The 25,558-nt window shown below is 43.3% G+C and overlaps 1 protein-coding gene across 4 annotated transcripts in view; it reads left to right on the forward strand.

Moving 5' to 3' along the window:
* The window catches only part of LOC134349729 (von Willebrand factor A domain-containing protein 3B-like), a 180,619-nt gene that overhangs the window by 146,183 nt on the left and 8,878 nt on the right, over positions 1-25,558 (forward strand). For all 4 annotated transcript variants that reach the window (XM_063054493.1, XM_063054494.1, XM_063054495.1 and 1 more), the window contains 2 exons: positions 2,325-2,462; positions 10,605-10,702. In XM_063054493.1, the coding sequence (XP_062910563.1) occupies positions 2,325-2,462; positions 10,605-10,702 (236 nt within the window). The remainder of the gene's footprint in view (positions 1-2,324; positions 2,463-10,604; positions 10,703-25,558) is intronic.

Raw genomic sequence — 25,558 nt, forward strand, 5'->3', positions numbered from 1 at the left:
ACGTACTTTTGACATCTCCTCTTTACTTTCCTCCAAAGACCTTAAAGGTTTGCCCTCTTGTATTTGCTATTTCTGCCCTGGAATAAAAGGCACTGGTTGTGTATATACCTCTATCAAGTCTCCTCTCATCCTCCCTTGCTCCAAAGAGAAAAGTTCTAACTCACTTATAGGACAGAAGTTACTTTAGAAAGCAGCAGATGGAGAAAAAACAAGTAAACAATTTTGAAGTGGAAAGATAAGGTTACGTCTGTGGAGAGGGGAAAAGGAAAACAAAAGCGTTTGTTTGAAATTCAGTACTAAGTCCTAAGGGCAGTGACATGGCCTGATGAAAGGTGAGCTGCTGTTCCTCGAGTTAGTCATTATTGGAGCAATATAACGCTGAGAGATCAGTGTGGGAATCAATGAGGCAGAGAATTAAAACGACTGGCAACTGGACATTCAGGGTCACCTGTTGGACTCAATACAGAACATAAGAACAAAAAAATGTAGCAGCAGAAGTAGGCCATATGGCCCATCAAGCCTGCTCTGCCTTTCAGTTATATCACGACTGATCTGACCGTTAAGCTCAGCTCCACCTACCTGCCCTTCCCACCTAACCCTTAATTCTACTGCTGTGCAGAGAATTTTGGTGAATTGTCACAAATGTGTCTGCTTTAACTTCCACCATTTCTTTCAGTTCCCTGGGATGCTTCCCATCAGGACCAGGGGACTTGTCTCAGTAGTTTATTCACCACTACCTCTTCAGTGATAGTGATTATATCGAAGTCCTCATCTGACAATGCATCCATAGTGTCTCTCTTTGGCATGTCAGACGTGTCCTCCAGCATGAATACTGACATTAAATAGTCCTTCAAGGCCTCAGCTATTTCCAGATTACCCAATATTATTAACCAAACCCTTCTCATCTTCTTGAGAACCTATGTTCACTTTAGCCACAAAGCGACAAAGGCTCGGGACAGGACTTTGACTTTGACAATCGCAGGACAATCTACAATGACCAATTAACCAACTAACAGATATGTCTTTGGAGTGCGGAAGGAAAGTGGAGCACCCAGAGGAAACCCATGCGGTCACGGGGAGAACTTATAAACTCCTTACAGACAGCACTGGAATTGCACTCTGAACTCTGACGCCCCATGCTTTAATAGTATCATGCTAACTGCTACACCACCACGGCATCCTAATGGCATGGCTTCAGAATTGTCTGTTTGGAATGCTGGAAGTGGAGGGGAAGGGAGAATGTGCAGGAAAAGCATGGAAATTCCAGAGGCTCATTTACTGGGCTTCTTCAGTGGAAGAGGAACATTATCCCGATTGCCATCATGATCTACTCTGAGGGATATTTGACTCTAGACCCAAGACAATGAAATGGTTCTACCTAGGGATGTGGGACCCTCTCAGAGATGGAAAATAATAAATGGCTGGTAGAAGCAATTCAAAGATTACTGGGGGTCAGTGAGGTTTTTATAACATTGAGGTAATTTAGTTGGCAAATCCATAAAAGAAGTAAAAAAAATAATGAATGTGCACTGTTATAATGTTGCTGGGACTCCCGTCGGCACTCCCAGATGCTTCAAAGGCATATCCCATGATATCATCAAACTGTAATTCACCAAGTATGTACAAGTAGGACTTCTGGTTAACGTACTTGCCTATTTCAGTTAAGTAGTTAGTTAAGCCTATCACCTGTTCTGGGGCATAAACCATTGACTACCGCTCACCAGAGTCCTCTGCCCTGGGCCAGACTTTCAAGTAGTCCCCAGGGGTAGCCCATGTTGATATGTCTTCCAGGCAAAGATCCTTCCTCTCCCAGTGACTGAGTCTTTCGAGCTTCTGTTGCCATTTCTGTACCTCTTGGGTTTTTGTGGGAGGGGGCTGCTGGCCCCATTCCAACCCTTTCCTTTCGCAGCCAGGCTTGGGAGCATCCATGGCAGAGTTTTGCCTGTTTCAGGGGGAATATGCATTGGCCTTGCTGATGGTGGTCAAATCCCATGAATGGAAAGTAAAATAAAATCTAGTTTAATCCCACTGGATTGGAGCTTTCGCAGAGCATTTGGATGTTTGGATTCAATTTGAGACAGGATTTTTCTATTTTTTTGATTTACTTTTGTTGACTAATTTCGCTTCACAATTAAGTTGTTGGTCACAGGACTCTTCAGAATTTTAAACAGTATTGGCTGTAAAAGGAAGGAATAATGTATCCTGATGAAAGACCAATAAAGAGGATATTGTTATCATGTTTCCTGTTACCTTGTCATCATCCTATATCCGTCCATATTAAGATCTAATGTTAAGGCTGATCGTTACTTTCGATGTATTTGCAGGTTGGAGACTTTGTTTTGGTTCGTAGCAATGTGCACTCAGAAAATGATTGTTATAAGCCTGGTGTGGTCATAGCAACCCCAAACAAACACAGGGCTGATGATAAGTTTTATACGGTTTTGAAATACAACAACAAAAGGGTGAGTAGTTGATTTTGTTATGATTTGTAACGCCAGAAAGTAATCGAAAGAAAAACAAAGGAGCCAGAATATTTGCCTACTTGGTTCTCTTTTCATTAGTGGGTCAGTTGCACATATATGGCATGGTAGTGTAATGAAATATGCCACTTATATACAGCACTGCAGCACTGTGTAAAAGCCTTAGGCACATATACATACATATATATATATATTTAAGAGAGAGAGAGCCTACGACTTTTGCATAGTGCTATAGTAATTTTATGTATTGCACTGAACTGATCCTGCAAAATAATTTATGACATATGTGAATGATGATAAACTTGATTCTGATATGGGTCTCTATTGTGGACTGAGAGTGGGAAGGGGACAGGGAGAGGGGAATCATGGTTGGGGAAAGGGAAAGGGAGTGGGAAGCACCAGAGAGACATTCTGTAATGGTCAATAAACCAATTGTTTGGAATCTAGTGACTTTGCCTGGTGTCTCGGGGCTGGCTGTGTCTGCATCTGTGCCCACCCCTGACTCTCCTTCATCTGCCAGCAGTCCCACACCCCTTCCGCAGTACTCCACCCTTGCCATCCCCAATATTCTTTGCTCCTGACAGATTTACAAACTCGCTCTCTGCTCCGCTTTGACAAATACATTTGCTATACATATGCTATATAGCATATATTGCTATATTTGCTATATGTATGTGCCTTAGACTTTTGCAGAGTACACATAACCCATAATGAATTATGTAAACAAATAAAGAATGCTTAGTCAAACAATATTTACAATATCACTCAAATATTACTGAAATATTGGATGCACTGCAGTTTTCTTTCTAGGCAGCACACACGAAGTGCTGGAGGAAATCAGCCAGTCAGGCAGCGTCTATGGAGGCGAGTAAATAGCAGGTGTTTTGGACTGAGTCCCTTCATCAGGGCTGGACAGGAAAGGGGAAGAAATCAAAAATTTCTCATCTGGTTTCTTTCCCCTTCCTTCCACCTTCTTTTCCAGATCTGACAAAGAGTCTTGACTGAAGCATTGACAGTTTGTTCCTCTCCACAGATGCTGAACGACCTGCTGGGATCCTCCAGCACTTTGTGTGTGTCGTTCAAGATTTCCAGCATCTGCAGAATCTCTGGTGTTTATGTTTTCTTTTTAAATTGCTTCCCTCCCTCACAACTTCATACTAGCCAATCTCTTACAAAATATGGAGTGTAAGTTGATTTGTACTGTTGTGCTTTTGGGCACTTATAATTAAGAATTAAAGCAGAATCAGAATCTGTCATGGTCTGGATCGGGGTCCCTATAAATTTACCTTGTTTATGTTACGATCCGGACCATTGATTCCCTGTTTTCCCGTGTCCCTCGACTTTGGTGATTAGAGGCAATTAACACTCGGCTGAACCAGTAGTTTATAGTCTCCGGCTTTCAGCTGATCTGCGCGAGAGCGTTTGCAAAGTCACCAAGGTACGGCGCGCCAATGTCATCTGGCCAGAGCAAGCCTAGTCTCCGCCCGAAGCGAGTGCCGGTAATTCGCCTTTCCTCACCGGAGCAACCCTGCCAAGCTACCTGGCCAAAGCGAGCCTGCAAAATTTCCTCACCGAGGTGGATCCGTCAGTTAACCTGCTGGAGGGAATCAAGAACTGCTGTCTACTGTTCCCGGGTCGAGTCGACAGCTCGCCACTACCTTGAGGCTCCAAGTCAAGTCCTGGCTCCGGGGGTATTCAAGCACCAAGTCAAGTCCTGTCCCTAGTGGCATTCAAGCACCAAGTGAAGTCCTGGACCTGGTGGCATTCAAGTACCATATCATGTCCTGGCCCTGGCGGTGTTCAAGTACCAAGTCAAGTCCTGGTCCTGGCGGCTTCCCAGTTCTGAGTCAAGTCCTGGCCCTGGCAGTCTGTGATTCCTGTCCTACCCCCTTGTCTGAATCCCTTCTCTGCCCCCCTACCTCTAGCCCTCGTCTGCAGCCCCGCCTGCACTTCGGTCTAGTTCCATCGTCGGAGCTAGATAGGTACTGGCTGGAGTTCATTCGTGTTGGTCTTGTCTTGTCTTGTCCTCGCCTCCGTGGGGTAAGTCAGGCCGACTTGCTGTTGCCCCGCGGAGGGTCATGAGTCCCGGCCCTATATCCTGTACCCAAGGAGGGGTCCCGACTCTGTGTTCTGTGTATGTGTCCATGGTTCCATGTACCTGCTCTCCCAAGACCGAGGCTCTGTGTTCCCATGTTCCTCCTCTCCCTAGCCCATGTCATGTCCATGCCTGGTTCTGGGGTCCGAGCCCGAGGCAAGACCCAGGTACTGGGTCCATACCCAGTCTCGGGCTCAGAGTCCATACCCTAGCCTCTTCATGTCTCCTCTAGTTCTGGGAGCCAATTCCGAGTCCCAGCCCAGACCCTTGGTCCCAGCCTAGTCATAGTCCTCAGTCCTTGTCCAGTTCGCTACTCCTGCTCCTGCCTAGCTCTCCTGATATCGAACAATAAACTAATTTTAATTAACTTCACAAGAAGTGTCTTGCATTTGGGTCCACCCTTGCTCCCTATGCCCCCACCATTGTGACAGAATCAGGTTTAATATCACTGGCATATGTCGTGAAATTTGTTAACGGAAGCAGCAGTGCATAATAATAGAGGAAAAAACGGAAATAGATTAAGTATATACATATTAAATAGCTAAATTAAATAATTAATAAGTAATAATAAAGAATAAAATTTTTAAAAAGCAGTGAGGTTGTGTTCATGGGTTCAATGTCCATTCAGAATTCGGATGGCAGAGGGGAAAAAGCTGTTCCTGAATCTTTAAGTGTGTGCCTTCGGGCTTCTTTATCTCCTTCCTGATTGTAACAATGAGAAGAAGGCACGTCCTGGGTGGTGTGAGTCCTTAATGATGGACTGCACCTTTGGACACTGCTCCTTGAAGATATCCTGGACACTACAGATGCTAGTGCCCACGGTGGAGCCCCTTATATGATTAAGTAACTGAATTAGAAACAGCAAGGGTTATTGACTTTGATGTGCACCACACACTCCTTCCTTCAGTATGAACTTTATCCCCTTTCTGGCTATAGTCTCAGGTGACATAAGTTCTGTGTGATGTTTGATTCCATACTGACCTTTGGTTCTCTTTCACGTGTTGCCGATTCTAATTTTGTTTAGACCAACTGCTGCCTGTCCACCACAACCCCTAATTTTAAGAAATTCAAGTATCCAACTAACTGAATCATACATCATGTTAAAATAATGCAAAGACATTCAACAACACAAGAGATTCTTCAGTTACTGAAAATTGAGAGCAACCTACTCAAAATGTTAGAGGAACTCAGCAAGTCAGGCAGCGTCCATGAAGATGAAGCAAGAAGGTGATAGGTGCAACCAGGTGTGTAGGGGAGGGGGGGTGGGGGGTGAAGTAAGGTGGAAGAGGTAAAGGGTTGGAGAAGAAGGAATCTGATAGGAGAGGAGAGTAGACAATAGGAGAAGGGCATTCAATCAACTTTCCAAGTGGAATAAAAACATAATCTCAACAATATTTTACAAGAATGCTTACTTCAAAGTGTAGCATTTCAAACAAATGTCACTTAGACTATTGTTCAGTTAGGACTTGATGAGTTGTACAGACGGATTCTTGGTAAATGAGTTGGAGAATCATCAGTGAGAACTCATCACCCATGAAGTGGGTGGAGACAGAAATAAGTACTTTGTCCATATATCAAAGAGAAAACTTCAAAAATACGGACTTGCAGGGATAGGTACAAAAGCTGTCAAGCTAAAAATAGAGTCTCACAATGGAGCTAGTAATAACAAAGATAAGCACCAGGAATGTAGAATGTGCTGTCGGAATCTGATAACGACTATAAAGAAATATGAAGACCACTGGAGAGGGAAATGACTTTTTGAAAGCCTGCAGGAAGTTATAGGAATATTTAAGAATTAGGGAAGACCATTTGGGACTGACTTCGTGAAGCAGATGAAGCGAGTGAGAGATGATTGAGAGGGAAGACAGTACATAACAGTTTCTAGGAGCTTAGAATGTGTTGAAGAAGGTGTTTACCGAGAAGCTGTTGATGATAACATCAGAAAAACTCTGCCTATAATTTTTCATTGCTGCTTCAACAAAAACAGCAGGCTATTGGATTAAGCAAGTAACTCATATTTTGTTTAAACATGGAAAGAAGGATGAACTATTCAACTATAAACCAATTTATATGATATCTGCTTCAAACATTATGACATCATTTAAAATTTGTAAGTTAGAAATATAATGTTTTGACAATGGAAGATCAACACATTTGAAAGAGACTTTTGAAACAATAACTAATACAATAAAGGAACATAATGTGTTTTTTTAAGAACTGTTGAGTAAACTATCTTTCAAAAGGTTTCATAAAGAATTCACTCTTTAGGACAGGATGCGGAGGTAGCCAAGAGCGTATCGCTGCGGTGGGGCCTGAGTCCAAGTGCAGGGGAAGACCCGGTGCTTGGACAATTTAAAAATCAGGCCAGGTGAACTGAAAAGGCAGGTTGTTGGGACCGGAGCTGGTTCGCCCCGTGACATTTTACCCCACTCTCCTCAAGCTAAGGCTGAGGGTGCGAGACTGCTCTGGCTGCTACGTGCTACTTGCCGGAGAGCCTCTCAGCAACTTGCCCCGCTATCTGATGAACTGAGATAGCGGGCCAAGTTGCTGCTCCAGCCGCTCTGGGATTTGGGTCTATGGACTCAATTTGGTTCAGAATGATGTTGCTTGCTTTTATTGTTTGCATGATTTGTATTTTTTTCCTCTTTCTCTACGCATCTTTTTTTTAAGTGGGCTCTTTCTGGTGTCTTGTTTTGTGGCTGCCTGTAAGTAGACAAATCTCCAGGTTGTATAATCTATACATACTTTGATAATAAATATACTTTGAATCCTTTGGCGATACAGAACCCAGATCTATTAATCTCAGGAAAGGAGGAGGTTTAGTAAATTTGTATATTTGTGAATCGGAATTCTTACTCCTCACCTGTAATTGCTCTTGACAAAATGGTGAGGAGTTGCCTTCCTGGACTCCTCCGATTCATGTGGTTTAGGGACTGAGCTTCAGGAAGAAAATTGGAAAATGTTAGAAACAGTCAGCAGGTCAGGCAACACCTGTGAGAAGAGAACCATCTGAAGTAAAAAGATTTCAGTAATGGCATCTCAATTTATTACACTGCTAGCCACATGACAGTATTAATATGGGCTGCATTTTTGTTTTCATCAGCTCAGTGATAACTTGAAGAAAAAAAATACTTTAACAACCTATCATTTTTTCTTAAACATGCACTGTAATATTACCAATGCATGGAATTTTCTAAGAAGTGAAATCAACACATATTAGAATTGTTTGAATGCTATGTCATCAAACCTGGTTTGAAGTGAACTGTAGTGATTAAAAGGCTGAACATTTTTTTTCCAAGGGACTGGCATTATTTTGCACTTAGAATGGTGGAAAGAACAGAAAATGTTCTGACATAGACGGGTATAGTCTCTTTATAGAATTTGCTTCTTGACAAGTGAATTTATTTTTCCATTTTTAACTTAAAAATACATTTCCAGAAAATTAAATTGATTGCTGTTGGATTGCATTTACGTTTTGGAGTCTATTGCAGTGTTTATGTCTGTGATAATAATCGTGAGCTTTTACCAAAGCACAATCTTGGTTTGATCATACATCATAATAATATAAAATAGAGATTTAGCACCATCAGTAGAACATTTTTGCATTAAAGTTTAAAATTAGATCACTAAAGCAGATAGGGATTAAACAAAATATATCATGGATGGAGTAGACTGCACAGGTTAACTCAAATATGAGCTGAAGCCTTAATAACATTAAAACTGACAGCTTTGATCTCATGGGCTGCAAATGTATTCCATCCATGTGGAGATCTGTATTTATCTCTTCACTTCAGATTTAGTTAGCAAAAATATATGTGCATTTGTCTAGGTCCCCAGTGGTACTAATTCGACTTAGCTTGGTATAGAGAATATTATATTCCTGCAAAATAATAAATTGCTCTTCTCCTTACACCATTGCTGTTTATTTCAGGAGACACTTCGTTGCATTTCTGAAAAATGTTAAGAGCAATGCAGTCAAATGTCTGCATTGGACTGCAAGTTCCCCAGTAATGTAGTGGTTATTGTGATATTTTTACAGCTCACGGCAAATCCGGCTTTTAGGGTTCAATTCAGGCACCATTCTGTAAGGAGTACGTCTTCCCCGTGGAATGCGTGGACTTTTCAGAGCACGCAGGGGACGTGCCAGATAGGTTAATTGGTCATTGTAAATCGTCGTGTGATTAGGTTAGGGTTAAATCGGACTTGTTGGGGGTTGCTGAGACAGCAAGGCTCGAAGGGCCAGAATGGCCTACTTTGTGCTGTATAGCTAAATAAGCAGAAAAAATCATCATCAAGGGCTAGAACCTGGATCTCATTACATCTCCAGTTGGCATCTAGGAGTCCAATCTGATAGTTATGCTTATTTCCTGCTGAAGATACATTTAGCTTCCATATTATTCCATACATAAGTACACATGACTAATGACCATATGAGCAGAATTATGCTATTCAGCCCAACAAGTCTGCTCTGCCATTCCATCATGGCTGATTTATTTTCCCTCTCAACCCCATTCTTCTGGCTCCTCCCTCTAAGTTTGGACACCCTTACTAATCAATAACCTATCAACCTCCACTTTAAATATGCTGAATGTCAGCTATCCTTGGCAATTAATTCCACAGATTCACCATCCTCTGGCTAAAGAAATTCCCCCTCATCGCTGTTCTAAAGGGACATCTTTGAGGCTGTGCCCTCTGGTTCTAGACTCTCCCACTATAGGAAACATCTTTTCCAAATCCACTCTTTCTAGGCCTTTCAATAGTCGATAGGTTTTAATGAGATTTCCCCCCCTCCATCTTCTAAACAGTGAATGCAGGCCCAGAGCCATCAAATTCTCCTTATACTTCATTTCTCGGGACCCTCTTCAATCAGACTAATTATACAGAGGAGCAAGCCAGCTGTTAAATAAAATTGATAACATCCATTTCCAAGACAAGTTGGCAGCACAGTAGCGCACCAGTTAGTACCAGCTGCATACTTCTCCAGCATCCTGGTTTTGCTACAGCTGTCAGGTATTGTCTGTGGGGAGTCTGCATGTCACCTCTGTGACCATGTGCGTTTCCGCCCTCATCCCAAAGACTAGGCTGAACTGCTGCTGTCAATTACCCATTAGAGTTGGTGGGTGGCAAAGATGAGTTATGAAAGAATAGATGAGATGAATGCGAGAGAGGGAGAATTGTTCTGTTGGGAGCTGACATAGGCTAAAAGGCCTTCTCTTGTCAGTAATAATGGAATTAAGAGTTGTGTGTATGTTAGGGAAAGAGAAGATAAACAACCATTCTGAAAATAATAATTTATAATACAATTATATTTTTGATAGAAGCATTGAGAGGCTGATGCCTACCTGTCCAAAGTCACATTACTGCCTCACATGTTGCCTTTTTTCCTTAATAAGACATTGGTATGTGCATGGTATTTATCACATTTGTGCCAGCACTTGGCTACAAGAGCCAATGATTGTAAGCATATTGAAGCTGAGTTTTTAAGCATTCAATAAATAATTCATAAGCAAGAAATAATGCTTTAAAAACCATTTATGTGAACCTGTTTTGATCTTGTTTGCTAAGAAAGCTTGCTTTTAAACTCTGACATCATCATCAATATGTACCATATTGTATGATATGAGTGATCATGGTCTTTGACCATGATTGGTCATGACAGTTTTTTTCTACAAGAGTGGTTTCCTTCTTTACAAGACAGGTGACCCCAGCCATTATCAGTACTCTTCAGAGATTGTCTGCCTGGTGTCAGTTGTCACATAATCAGGACTTGTGAGATGCACCAGCTGCTCACACGACCATCCACCACCTGCTCCTTTGGCTTCAGATGACCCTGATCGGGAGGGGCTAAGCAGATACCACACCTTGAGCTGTTGGCTAGCAGAGGGAAGGAGCGCCTTACACCTCCTTTGGTAGAGACGTATCTCCACCATGCCAACCTAAAGTCTAGCATTATTCAGTTTATTGCCATATTCGGTCTTGTTCGTAATGTCTGTGGAATTGAATCTAAATGTTGTGGTTTGCTTTGGCAGGAACTTTCATTCCGTAATGGACTGATTAAAATCAGCTCAACTCAGTATTCCTTCACCAGTCGTTACATAAGAGAGGCTCAGATGACAGATCACACAATGTGAGTAGTACTAATTTACACTGTCCCTGCACGTCACTTGCAGCTAGCGTTATTTTCTCAGTATCTTGAAATGACCTGTTTGTCCAAACAGATGTCCATAAGGTGCAATCTTAATCTCAGAAAAGCCACTGGAAAACAAATCTGTTCTCTTTTTGCAAAGCACATGATTTAATATTTTCTAACTCTTGTCATTTCTAGAGATTTATGTTGAAATCATAGGATAGGCAAGTGAGATTTTGACCTCAAATAGAAGTTGTTATGTAAAAATAAATAATTTAACCCCCAACCAATCCATCTCTGCTGTTAGTGGAGACCATTCTGAGGTGAAGCTAGAATGAGAGATTGTGGCTTAGAATTAGTGTTTTAAGTGTAACTCTGGCCTGTTGGATTTCCTGGGTCTAGTGAAACCTATGAGAGGGGTAAGGGAGGTGAAAAATGTTGGGTCCAGAAGGTAAGTGTCTTTCCTCTTCCCTGTGGATAAGTTGATTTGCTTTACTTTACTATAGCCTCCTGCAGATCAGGCAAAATGTGAGAATTTTAGTGTCCACACCGAGTTGCATCTGCTTTTCTCTATTAACACCCTCCACCTTAAAGCGACTTTCATGGAAACTGAGTGGGTAATGGTTGCAGGAGCAGGAGTCGGACCCAAGTACAAGCAGTGAGGGTATTGACCAGAAAAAAGGAGGAGGGATTCCTTTGTTCAATGTAAAGACTTGGGTCCAGTGCTGACCATGGTTTGACTGCTGCATGTTCCTGAGATGTGAGTGGGAGAAGTGTGGGTTTCTGGAAAAGCCCATCCAGCCAGGAGCAGGATCCCAAACAAACAAGGGCCCTGGGATTTTGGATACCATTCCATCAGGACTTGCATTGACTCTGCACCAATCACATCAACAATCCTGCCAGATGCCCAGGCAAGAATTCCTGACTGGATTTTCCAAGAATCCAACTAAAATTAGGGATATTAACGTGAGCATGAAAGTTATTTAATAGGAACTTGAGGAACAGCTGTTTTACACAGAAGGTGGCTCGTATGTGGAATGAGCTGCCAGAGGAAGTGGCTGGGGCAAGTACAATAATAACTTCTAAAGGAAATTGGACAAGCACATGGATAGGATAAGCTTAGAAGGTTACGGGCCAAATGCTGTTAAACAGAACTAGCTTCTGGGCTGAAGAGTCTGTTTCCTTGCTGTATGACTGTACCACTCTGAAATCTTTCCACATGTCTGATAAATTGTGGAGGGATTTCACAAGATGAAAATGCCGCTCCCATTTGACTGTGTGGATTTCCTCTGAGTGCTCTGGTTACCTCCAGATTCCAAAGACGTCCAGATTCGGGTGGTGAGTTGTGGGCCTGCTATGTTGGTGCCTGCAGCATGGCAACACCCGCGGGCTGCCCCTAGTGCATCTTTGGATGTGTTGGCCGTCGATGCAAATATAATGCATTTCACTGTATGTTTTGATGTTCTAATATATATATATGTGACAGATAAAGGTATTCTCTCTTTCTAAACTCCTGCTACAGAGTTATTGTCCTTTGGAATTTAGACCTTCTCAGTCTTACATCACTCAATGATGTCTTTCATTCACATCAACCCTGACCTCATACAGCGCAGAGTGAGCTGTTTCTTTTTAGATAATCCTTTGAGGTCATGTAAGCGAGGACCAATCAGTCCTTCGAGCCTGCTCTAATAAGACTATAGCTGATTTTGATTAAATTCACTTTCCTATTTACCAACAGTAACCATTCCTACTCATATAGCAGTATAGCAGTTTATCATGCTTTTAAGTTATTAAAAAACTCTGTTTCCAAAGTGCATTCCAATGGCTCCCAATCCTCTGGGGGATGCTGCATCTCAGTCTGAAATGGGTGCCTGTCGCCTTTACACACTGCTGCCTAATTCTAGTTTCTGCATTTTTCCTACAAAAGGAATCGTCCAGACAAGACCATGAGAATATATAAAATTATGAGAGGTATAGATAAGGAAAACGCAAGATGGAATTTAATGCAGGCAGGCGTGAAGCATTGCACTTTTGCAGAAGAAACCAGAGTAGGGCTTATCCAGTGAATGCCAGGGTAATGAGTGTGGTGAACAAAGGGATCCGGGAATACAAATCCATAATTCTTTCACCTATCACCTTGTGTTTCTTTCCCCCCATCCACAACTTCTTATCTGTCTCTTCATCATTTATTCTCCAGTCCTGATGAAGGGTCTTGGCCCAAGACATCAATGGTACTCTTTCCATTGATGCTGCCTGGCCTGCTGAGTTACTCCAGCATTTTGTGTGTGTTGCCATAATTCTTGAAAGTGGTGTCACAGGTAGATATTAGGTTTCTGAGTACAGGCGCTGTGATGTTACACTGAAGCTGTATAAGACAGACTGATAGATAGGTAGATACATAGCTACCTTATTGATCCCAAAGGAACTTACCGAGTCACAGTGTACATAGGTAAGACCGAATTTGGAGTATTGTGTATAGTTCTGTTCACCTGCCTACAGGAAAGATATCAATAAGCTTGAGAGAGTACAGAGAAAATTTACAAGGATGTTGCTGGGACTTGATGACTTGAGATATTGGGGAAGTTTAAATAGATTAGGTCTTTATTCCCTGGAGCACAGGAGAAAGAGGGGAGATCTTATAGAGATATGCAAAATTATGAGTGAGATAAATAGGGTAACTGAATGCAGGGTTTTTCCACTGAGGTTGGGTGAGACTGGAACAAGGGGTCTTAAATTAAGAGGGAAAGGTGAATTATTTAAGGGGAACATGAGGGGGGACCTCTTCACTGAGAGGGTGGTGAGAGTGTGGAATGAGCTGCCGATGGAAGTGGTGGATGCAGTTTCAATTTAAAAATTTAAGAAAAGCTTGGATAGGTACATGGATGGGAAGGTTATAGACGGCTGTGATCCAGGTGCAATTCGATGGGACTAGGCGGTTTAAATGGTTTGGCACGGAGTAGATGGGCTGAAGGGCCTGTTTCTGCTGTGGTGTTCTAAGACCCTAGGATTTTGAACATTTCAATTATGTTCCCAGTTGCTCTTCTAAACTTTATCGGAATCAGACATGCTCTGTTGAACTTATCTCATCTGTTAATCTATTCAACCTTGTCAGAGCTTGTTACAACATATTAACATCCTTCTTTAAATAATGAGACCACTATTGCAGACAGTGGTCTCAGCACCACCTGATGTAGACTTTTCTGCTTTTGTATTCAATTCCCCTAGCAATAAATGATAACATATATGTTAGCTTCCTGAATTATTTTCTGTATTCTAAGAGGTCACCTAGACCCCTCTACATCTCAGAGTTCTGCAATCTCTCACTATTCAGATATTATGATCTTTTTCACTTTTGTGCCAAAACAACGTCACATTTTCCCATATTCCAGCACATTTGCTAGATCTTTGCCCACTCACCTTACCTATTTCAGTAGCTTATTTATGTCCCCTTTCAGAACGTATTTTCTTGCATAACTTTTTTGTCATCTGCAAGTTTAACAACCTTTGGTGCCTCATTCCAAATCATTTACAAAAGTTAAATTGTGTACTTTGTGATCCCCACAACTACCTCTGTTTGCCCCATGACATCACTTCCCAATCCCTACCCTGTCATAATCCAACAACCTTGCATCTTCTTTATCCCACACTGTCCTATAACTCCAATGACATCTCTTCCCAGTCCACGTACTCTTGCACTGCACTAATGGTGTCTTTTCACAATTGGTGTATTGGTGGAATGTGGTAGTCATAGGGGATTCCATAGTGAGGGAAATAGACAGGAGGTTCTGTCAGCCTGATAGAGATACCCGTATGGTGTGTTGCCTCCCAGGTGCCAGGGTACAGGATGTCTCGGATCAGGTGCAGAGTATTCTGAAGGGAGAGGGTGAACAGCCAGAAGTCTTGGTACACATTTGTACCAATGATATAGGTAGAAAAAGAGAGGAGGTCCTGAAGAGAGAATTCAGGGATTTAGGTAGAAAGCTGAAAGGCAGGACCTCTAGGGTAGTAATCTCAGGATTGCTGCCTGTGCCACATGCTAGCCAGTGCAAGAATAGTATGATCAGGTGTATTAATGTGTGGCTGAGAGACTGGTGTAGGGGGCAGGGATTCAGATTCCTGGATCATTGGGGCCTCTTCTGGGGGAGGAACACCTGTACAAAGAGGATGGCTCACTCCTGAACCCAAAGGGGTCTGATATCCTAGCGGGCACATTTAATAGAGCTGTAAGGAGGGTTTAAACTATTTGGCAGGGGGTTGGGAACCGGAGTGATAGGGCTGAGGTAGGAGAAAACAGAAATAAATCAAAGGTAGCATGTGGCAGAGAATATAGAAAGAACAGGCAGGAGATGAGGCTTAATCACAGCCAGTCGCATAGTTACAGGGCAATAGAGGCGTGGTGCAGTTAAAACAGAAAGCAACAAATACTGGACTGAGAGGAAGGAATAATATGGATGATCTTGATATTCAGCTACAGATTGGCAAATATGATGTAGTGGCCATCTCTGAAACTTGGCTGAAGGATGGCTACCATTGGGAGCTGAATGTCCAAGGATATACCGTGTATCGGAAAGATAGGTTAGTAGGCACAGGGGGTGGTGTGGCTCTATGTATAAGAAATAATATTGAATTATTAAAAAGAGATGATATAGGAATGGAAGATGTAGAGCCTCTATGGGTTGAGTTAAGAAATGGCAAGGGTAAAAGGACCCTAATGGCAGTTGTATACAGGCCTCCAAATAGCAGCCGGGATGTGGATTACAAATTACATCAGGAGATAGAAAAGGTGTGTCAGAAAGGCAATGTCTTGATAATCGTTGGGGATTTTAACATGAAAGTGGATTGGGAAAACCAGGTCAGTACTGGACGTCAAGAGAGAGAATTTGTAGCATGTCTAAGGGATGGCTTTTTAGGACAACTCGTTGTTGAGCCCACTAGGGGATCGGCTGTGCTGGATTGGGTGTTGTGCAATGATCCAGAGGTGATAAGAGAGCTTAAGGTTAAGGAACCCTTAGGGAACCGTGATTGATCACAGTATGATTGAGTTCACATTGAATATTGAAAGGGAAAAAAGTAAAATCCAATGTGTCGGTGTTTCAGTGGAATAAAGGAATTTAAAATGGCATGAGAGGGGAACTGGCTGAGGTTGACTGGAAAGCGACATTTGCAGGAAGGACAGCAGAGCAGCAATGGCTGGAGTTTCTGCGAAAAATGAGGGAAGTACAAGACAGATATTTTCCAAAGAGAAGAAAAAGCAAAAGGAAGCCAGAGCTAGTGGGAAGATAGAGGATTGGGAAGCTTTTAAAAACTTGCAGAAGGAAACTAAGATGGTCATTAGGAAAGAAAAGATGAATTATGAAAGGAAGCTGGCGACTAACATCAAAAAGGATACTAAAAGCTTTTTTTAAGTATATAAAGGGTAAAAGAGAGTCGAGGGTAGATATAGGACGAATACAAAATGACACTGGAGATATTGTAATGAGAGGTGCAGAGATGGCAGAGGAACTGAATGCGTATCTTGCATCAGTTTTCTCAGTGGAAGACATCTGCAGTATACCGGACATTCAAGAGTGTCAGGGAAGTGAAGTTTGTGCGGTGAAAATTACGACTGAGAAGGTGCTCAGGAAGCTTAATGGTCTGAGGGTGGATAAATCTCCTGGACCTGATGGAATGCACCCTCGGGTTCTGAGCTAGAGAGATAGCGGAAGCATTAACAATGATCCTTCAAGAATCGCTAGATTCTGGCATTGTACCGGATGACTGGAAAATTGCAAATGTTACTCCGCTATTTAAGAAAGGTGGGAGGTAACAGAAAGGAAACTATAGACCTGTTGGCCTGACATCAGTGGTTGGGAAGATGTCGGAATCGATTGTTAGGGATAAGATTACGGAATACCTGGAGGCACATGACAAGATAGGCCAAAGCCAGCATGGTTTCCTGAAAGGAAAATCCTACCTGACAAACCTACTGCAATTCCTTGAGGAAATTATAAGCAGGGTAGACAAAGGAGATGCAGTAGACATGGTGAACTTGGATTTTCAGAAGGCCTTTGACAAGGTGCCACACATGAGGCTGCTTAGCAAGATAAGAGCCCATGGAATAACAGGGAAGTTACAAGCGTAGATGGAGCATTAGCTGGTCGGCAGAATAAAGAGAGTGAGAATAAAGGGTTCCTATTCTGGCTGGCTGCAGGTACCAGTGGAGTTCCACAGGGGCCGGTGTTGGGACTGCTGCTTTTTACGATGTATGTCAATGATTTGGACAACAGTATTAATCGATTTGTATATTCCTATACTCACGTGACAGTGAGTATAGGAATAGAATGAGGTGGAGGATATATACGTGGCTGAGAGATTGGAGCAGAGGGCAGAGTATTGGGACCTCTTTTGGGGCAGGTGTGAGTTGTACAAAAAGGACGGGGTGCACTTGAATCTGAGGGGGACCAATATCTTGGTGGGGAGGTTTGCAAAGTCTATTGGGGAGAGTTTAAACTAGAATTGCTGGGGGGTGGGAACTGAACTGAAGAGACAGAGGAAGAGGCAGTTGGCTCACAAATAGAGAAAGCTTAGAGACAGTGCGAGAGGGAGGATAGGCAGGTGATAGAGAAGGGACGCGCTCAGAATGATGATTTGGTATATGTCTATTTTAACACAAATATTATGAACAAAACGGATGAGCTTAGAGTGTGGACCAGTACTTGGAGCTACTATGTTGTGGCCGTTACAGAGACTTTGATGGCTCAGGGGCAGGAATGGCTACTCCGAGTGCCAGGCTTTAGATGTTTCAGAAAGGACAGGGAGGGAGGTAAAAGAGGTGGGGGTGTGGCACTGCTGATCAGAGATAGTGTGACGGCTGCAGAAAAGGAGGAAGTCACAGAGGGGTTGCCTACGGAGTCTCTGTGGGTGGAAGTTAGGAAAAGGAAGGGGTCAATAACCCTACTGGTTGTTTTCTATAGACCACCCAATAGTAACAGGGACATTGTGGAGCAGATAGGGAGACAAATTCTGCAAAGTTGTAACAATAACAGGGTCGTTGTGGTGGGAGATTTTTATTTCCCAAATATAGAAACATAGAAAACCTAAAGCTGTGCCGAACTTATCCTGACGTTAGAACTACCTAGGCTTACCCATAGCCCTCTATTCTTCTAAGCTCCATGTACCTATCCAGGAGTCTCTTAAAAGACCCTGTCGTTTCCACCTCCACCACTGCCGCCAGCAGCCCATTCCACGCACTCACCACTTTCTGCGTTAAAAAAATTCACCCCTGACATCTCCTCTGTACCTACTTCCAAGCACCTTAAAACTACGCCCTCTCGTGCTAGCCATTTCAGTCCTGGGAAAAAGCCTCTGACTATCCACGTGATCAATGCCTCTCATTATCTTGTACACCTCTGTCAGGTCACCTCTCATCCTCCGTCGCTCCAAGGAGAAAAGGCCAAGTTCAGTCAACCTATTCTCATAAGGCATGCTCCCCAATCCAGGCAACATCTCTGTAAATCTCCTCTGAACCCTTTCTATGGTTTCCACGTCCTTCCTGTAATGAGGCGACCAGAATTGAGCACAGTACTCCAAGTGGGGTCTGACTAGGATCCTATATAACTGCAACGTTACCTCTTGGCTCTTAAACTCAGTCCCATGATTGATGAAGGCCAATGCACCGTATGCCCTCTTAGCCACAGAGTCAACCTGCGCAGCAGCTTTGCGTGTCCTATGGACACAGACCCCAAGATCCCTCTGATCCTCCACACTGCTAAGAGTCTCACCAGTAATACTATATTCTGCCATCCTTCTCTGTGCATTGTCACCTTGATGTGGTGGAGAAGCTTGTGTGGTCCTGTGATCCCGAGAGCGATGCCGTCTGGAGCTATTCTCCTGGTAGGGTCACTCATGGTGGTAAGGTCGAGGGTGAAGTCCCTGACAAAGAACAATCCAACCAAGACCTCAATGGTGGAACAGGCGGATGAAGTTACTTCGAACTCAACAGCTGTGAAGGCAGATGAAGGCTGAAACAAATCCATCAGCTCCAATCGTCGTGGTTTCCATGCCATTGGAATCATTTGGTTGATTTGTGAAGTATCGTGTGCTTCTTGGAGTGCAACATCAAGTACGCGTTAAACTAAAGAAATACACGCACAGACGTCTTTGCTCTGTGGGCCACTTCTTCAAAACGAAGTCCATCATCCTCGACCTTGAGGGATAGCCACGATGACTCTGCCATTATGTTTGACCTTCCAAAATGAACACTTATCTGGGTTGAACTCCATCTGCCACTTCTCAGCCCGGTTTTACATCCGATCAATGTCTCGCTGTAACCTCTGACACTATCCACAACACCTCCAACCTTTGTGTCATCAGCAAATTTACTAACCCATCCCTCCACTTCCTCATCCAAATTATTTATAAAAATCAGGAAGAGTAGGTGTCCCAGGACAGATCCCTGGGGCACACCACTGGTCGCTGACCTCCATGCAGAATATGACCCATCTACAATGACTCTTTGACTTCTGGATCCACAAAGCAAGGTCCCCTTGGATCCTTTGCCTCCTTACTTTCTGAATGAGCCTTGCACGGGGTACCTTATCAAATGCTTTGCTGAAATTCATATACAATACATCAGCTCTACCTTCATCAATGTGTTTAGTCATATCCTCAAAAAATTCAATCAGGCTCGTAAGGCAGGACCTGCCTTTGACAAAGCCATGCTGACTATTTCTAATCATCTGATACCTCTCAAAATGTTCATAAATCCTGCCTCTCAGGATCTTTTTCATCAACTTAGCAACCACTGAAGTAAGACTCAGTGGTATATAATTTCCTGGGCTATCTGTGCACCCTTTTTTGAATAAAGGAACAACATCTACAACCCTCCAATCCTCCGGAACCTCTCCCGTCCTCATTGATGATGCAAAGATCATTGCCAGAGGCTCAGCAATCTCCTCCCTCGCCTCCCACAGTAGATTGGGGTACATCTCATCCAGTCCCAGAGACTTATCCAACTTGATGCTTTCCAGAAGCTCCAGCACATCGTCTTTCTTAATGTCTATATGCTGAAGCTTTTCAGTCTGCTGTAAGTCATCCCTACAATCGCCAACGTCCTTTTCCGTAGTGAATACTGAAGCAAAGTATTCGTTAAGTACCTCTGTTATCTCCTCCGGTTCCATACATACTTTTCCACTGTCACACTTAATTGGTCCTATTCTCTCATGTCTTATCCTCTTGCTCTTCATATACTTGTAGAATGCCTTGGGTTTTTCCTTAATCCTGTCTGCCAGTGCCTTCTTATGGCCCCTTCTGGCTCTCCTAATTTCATTCTTAAACCCCTTCCTATTAGTCTTATAATCTTCTAGATCTCTATCACTACCTAGTTTTTTGAACCTTTCATACGCTCTTCCTTTCTTTTTGACTATATTTACAATAGGCTTTGTACGCCATAGTTCCTGTACACTACCATCCTTTCCTTGTCTCATTGGAATGTACCTTTGCAGAACTCCACGCTAATATCCCCTGAACATTTGTCACATTTCTTCCGTATGTTTCCCTAAGAACATCTGTTTCCAATTTATGCTTCCAAGTTCCTGCCTGATAGCCTTATATTTCCCGTTACTCCAATTAAACATTTTCCTAACTTGTCTGTTCCTATTCCTCTCCAATGCTATGGTAAAGGAGATAGAATTGTGATCACTATCTCCAAGATGCTCTCCCATTGAGAGGCCTGACACCTGACCAGGTTCATTTCCCAATACCAGATCAAGTGCAGCCTCTCCTCTTGTAGGCTTATCTACATACTGAACATACTTAACAAACTCCACCCATCTAAACCCCTTGCTATAGGGAGATAGGTAGTGTTGAGGAAACAGAGAGCCTGTAGGGAGACTTATATAGTTTAGGGGAATGGGCAAAGAAGTGGCAAATGAAATACAATGTTGGAAAGTGTATGGTCATGCACTTCGATGGAAGAAATAAATAGGCAGACTGTTGTAGGCTTATCTACATATTGTGTCAGGAAACCTTCCTGAACACACCTCACAAACTCCACCCCATCTAAACCCCTTGCTATAAGGAGATGCCAATCAATATTTGGGAAATTAAAATCTCCCACCATGACAACCCTGTTATTATTACACCTTTCCAGAATTTGTCTCCCTATCTGCTCCTCGATGTCCCTGTTACTAATGGGTGGTGTATAAAAACACCCAGTAGAGTTGTTGACTCCTTCCTGTTTCTAACTTCCACCCACAGAGACTCAATAGACAATCCCTCCATGACTTCCTCCTTTTCTCCAGCTGTGACACTATCACTGATCAGCAATGACACAACACCACCCCTTTTGCCTCCATCCCTGTTCTTTCTGAAACAACTAAAGCCTGGCAATCTAAGTAACCATTCCTGCCCCTGAGCTATCCAAGTCTCTGTAATGGCCACAACACCATAGCTCCAAGTACTGATCTATGCTGTAAACTCATCCGCTCATCTGCATAGCCCAGGAAGTGAAGTCAAGTCAAGTCAAATTTATTTATATAGCACATTTAAAAACAACCTACATTGACCAAAGTGCTGTACAGATCAGAGCAGATAACTAAAATCACAAATACAAGAAACACAGACATAACCAACAAGGCAAATAGCTTATAGGTACGAAAGAAACAACACAAGGGCCTAGGGACAAGCCAAAAATCAGCCACATCAGGAGGATTCAAACGCTAGTGTATAAAAGTAAGTTTTGAGCCTGAATTTAAAAGAGTCGATGGAGAGGGAAGATCTGATAGGGAGGGGAATGCTGTTCCACAGTCTAGCGGCTACAATAGCAGAAGTGTGGTCACCCCTGTGCTTAAGTTTAGATCGCGGGACAGCCAGGAGCCCTAAGTCAGCCGACCTGAGGGGCCTGGAAGTAGAATAAGGGGTTAGAAGGTCTGTGATATAAGGAGGGGGGCAGCCCATTTAGAGCTTTATAAACAAACAGGAGAATCTTAAAATCAATTTTGAACCCTACTGGCAGCCAATGGAGGGAGGCCAAGATAGGAGTAATATGGTCCCTCTTCTGGGCACCTGTCAGGAGCCTGGCTGGGGCATTCTGGACCAGTTGCAAATGGGATAGGGACGACTGACTAATCCCAGTATACAGGGAGTTGGAGTAGTCCAAGTGGGAGGATATAAGGGCGTTGATGAAGGGTCTAGTTGCAGAGGGAGGTATAGAGGCCTGGGATGTGGAGCTTTTCAATCAAAATTGTAGGAATGTTGGTGTTCAATGCTGAGCTGTACTCAATAAACAGTACCCTGACATTGGTTTCTGTGTGTTCAGGTGATCCAAGGTTGCATGGAGAGCCCGTGAGATCCCGTCTTCCATAGACCTATTGTGGCGATAGGCAAATGGCAGTGGGTCCAGGTCCCTGCTGAGGCTGGGGTTGATTCTAGCCATAACCAACCTCTCGAAGCACTTCATCACCGTAGATGTGATGATAGTCATTAAGGCAGCTCACCTTGCTCGTCTTGGGCACTGGTATAATTGTTGTCCTTTTGAAGCAGGTGGGAACTTCCGACTGTGGCAATGAGAGACTGAAAATGTCTTTGAACACCCCGCCAGTTGGTTGGCACAGGTTTTTGGAGCCTGACCAGGTATTCCATCGGGACTTGTTGCCTTGTGAAGGTTCACCCTCTTGAAAGACAGCCTGACAACCTGATCCCGGCGCTCAGATCAATTTTTCAAATGGGACACACATTTGGTGTCCCATCTGATCTTGAGCTAAGACTCTTCTCAAAGTCCACCTTCCTAATAACACCTCCCTCTCCTTCGTCTTCGTTTGCTGTCCAGGCCTGGATAAAACTCAAGCGATTCTGCAGATGACGGAAATCTTGGGCAGCACACACAAAGTGCTGAAGAAGCACAGCAGGTCAGGCAGCATCTATGGAGGGAAATGAACAGATAACGTTTTGGGCCGTGGCTCTTCATCAGGACTGGAGAGATTATTCACCAGTCAAACAGTGCAAATATGACTTAACAGTGAGTTTTATGCAGGAGACTGTGTAAATCTCGCTCTTAGTTGATCGAGATGGTGACTATAGACACAACTTGGTGATTGGTTTCAGCTTGTGTGATGAAGCTACCCTACGATAAAACCGCAGTAGACTGGGAATTTATTTTACAATACAACAGAGTGTCAATTAGCAAGTGAGGCTGCTGAGATTAGCAGGTTGAAAATGAGCTGAAATTATGAACCATCTGTTAAGGAAGCAGGTTTCATAACTGCTCAGCTGGTGAAACAGCTCCTCAATGTTACTCATTAATTATCAACCTCTTCCTTTTAAAAACAGTTTTGCAGTTTCACTGTTAAATAATTATCAATTTGCCTTTTAAGTTCACTTATATCTCAACTGACAGGACATTAAAGTTATGTCAATGGCTTTCATTAAACAGATGGACATTATGTTTAACTCAGTAAGTTCAGTCTATTGTCATTCAACTGTGCACATGTATTCCATCAAATGAAACAACGTTTCTCTGGACCAAGGTACACAATATAGTAATTATTCACACACAACAAATAAAGCAATATTACCACAAATAAATTAACAAATAATCAGGTGCATTTATGACAGAAGTTAAAAACGAAACAGTATAATGCTATTGGTGCTTCACACAATGTGAGACCTAGGTAGTGGTGGGGAGTTCCGTAGGCTTATGGCCTGGGAGAAGAAGCTGTTTCCCATCCTAACAGTCCTTGTGCTAATGCTCCAGTCTTCCTGCCTGATGTTAGTGGGTCAAAGTAGGCCCCCAGGTAGCAGCAGAGATACAGAGGAGAAGATTGGGAGGCAGATTTTGGAAAGGTGCAAAAATAACAGGATTGTTATCATGGGTGAGTTTAACTTCCCTAATATTGATTGGCACCTGATTAGTTCCAAGGGTTTAGATGGGGCAGAGTTTGTTAAGTGTGTCCAGGACGGATTCCTGTCACAGTATGTGGACAGGCCGACCGGGGGAATGCCATACTAGATCTAGTACTAGGCAATGAACTGGATCAGGTCACAGATCTCTCAGTGGGTGAGCATCTGGGGGACAGTGACCACCGCTCCCTGGCCTTTAGCATTATCATGGAAAAGGATAGAATCAGAGAGGACAGGAAAATTTTTAACTGGGGAAGGGCAAATTATGAGGCTATAAGGCTAGAACTTGCGGGTGTGAATTGGGATGATGTTTTTGCAGGGAAATGTACTATGGACATGTGGTAGATGTTTAGAGATCTCTTGCAGGATGTTAGGGATAAATTTGTCCCGGTGAGGAAGATAAAGAATGGTAGGGTGAAGGAACCATGGGTGACAAGTGAGGTGGAAAATCTAGTCAGGTGGAAGAAGGCAGCATACATGAGGTTTAGGAAACAAGGATCAGATGGGTCTATTGAGGAATATAGGGAAGCAAGAAAGGAGCTTAAGAAGGGGCTGAGAAGAGCAAGAAGGGGGCGAGAAGGCCTTGGCGAGTAGGGTAAAGGAAAACCCCAAGGCATTCCTCAATTATGTGAAGAACAAAAGGATGACAGGAGTGAAGGTAGGACCGATTAGAGATAAAGGTGGGAAGGTGTGCCTGGAGGCTGTGGAAGTGAGCGAGGTCCTCAATGAATATTTCTCTTTGGTATTCACCAATGAGAGGGAACTTGACAATGGTGAGGACAATATGAGTGAGGTTGGTGTTCTGGAGCATGTTGATATTAAGGGAGAGGAGGTGTTGGAGTTGTTAAAATACATTAGGATGGACAAGTCCCCGGAGCCTGATGGAATACTCCCCAGGCTGCTCCACGAGGCGAAGGAAGAGATTGCTGAGCCTCTGGCTAGGATCTTTATGTCCTCGTTGTCCACGGGAATGGTACCGGAGGATTGGAGGGAGGCGAATGTTGTCCCCTTGTTCAAAAAAGGTAGTAGGGATAGTCCGGGTAATTATAGACCAGTGAGCCTTACGTCTGTGGTGGGAAAGCTGTTGGAAAAGATTCTTAGAGATAAGATCTATGGGCATTTAGAGAATCATGGTCTGATCAGGGACAGTCAGCATGGCTTTGTGAAGGGCAGATCATGTCTAACAAGCTTGATAGAGTTCTTTGAGGAGGTGACCAGGCATGTAGATGAGGGTAGTGCAGTGGATGTGATCTATATGGATATTAGTAAGGCATTTGACAAGGTTCCACACGGTAGGCTTATTCAGAAAGTCAGAAGGCATGGGATCCAGGGAAGTTTGGCCAGGTGGATTCAGAATTGGCTTGCCTGCAGAAAGCAGAGGGTCGTGGTGGAGGGAGTACATTCAGATTGGAGGATTGTGACTGGTGGTGTCCCACAAGGATCTGTTCTGGGACCTTTACTTTTCGTGATTTTTATTAATGACCTGGATGTGGGGGTAGAAAGGAGGGTTGGCAAGTTTGCAGATGACACAAAGGTTGATGGTGTTGTAGATAGTGTAGAGGATTGTGGAAGATTGCAGAGAGACATTGATAGGATGCAGAAGTGGGCTGAGAAGTGGCAGATGGAGTTCAACCCGGAGAAGTGTAAGGTGGTACACTTTGGAAGGACAAACTCCAAGGCAGAGTACAAAGTAAATGGCAGGATACTTGGTAGTGTGGAGGAGCAGAGGGATCTGGGGGTACATGTCCACAAATCCCTGATAGTTGTCTCACAGGTAGATAGGGTAGTTAAGAAAGCTTATGGGGTGTTAGCTTTCATAAGTCGAGGGATAGAGTTTAAGAGTGGCGATGTAATGATGCTCTATAAAACTCTGGTTAGGCCACACTCGGAGTACTGTGTCCAGTTCTGGTCACCTCACTATAGGAAGGCTGTGGAAGCATTGGAAAGGGTACAGAGGAGATTTACCAGGATGCTGCCTGG

This window comes from Mobula hypostoma, chromosome 7 (genome assembly GCF_963921235.1).
Source record: "Mobula hypostoma chromosome 7, sMobHyp1.1, whole genome shotgun sequence".
NCBI lineage: Eukaryota > Metazoa > Chordata > Chondrichthyes > Myliobatiformes > Myliobatidae > Mobula > Mobula hypostoma.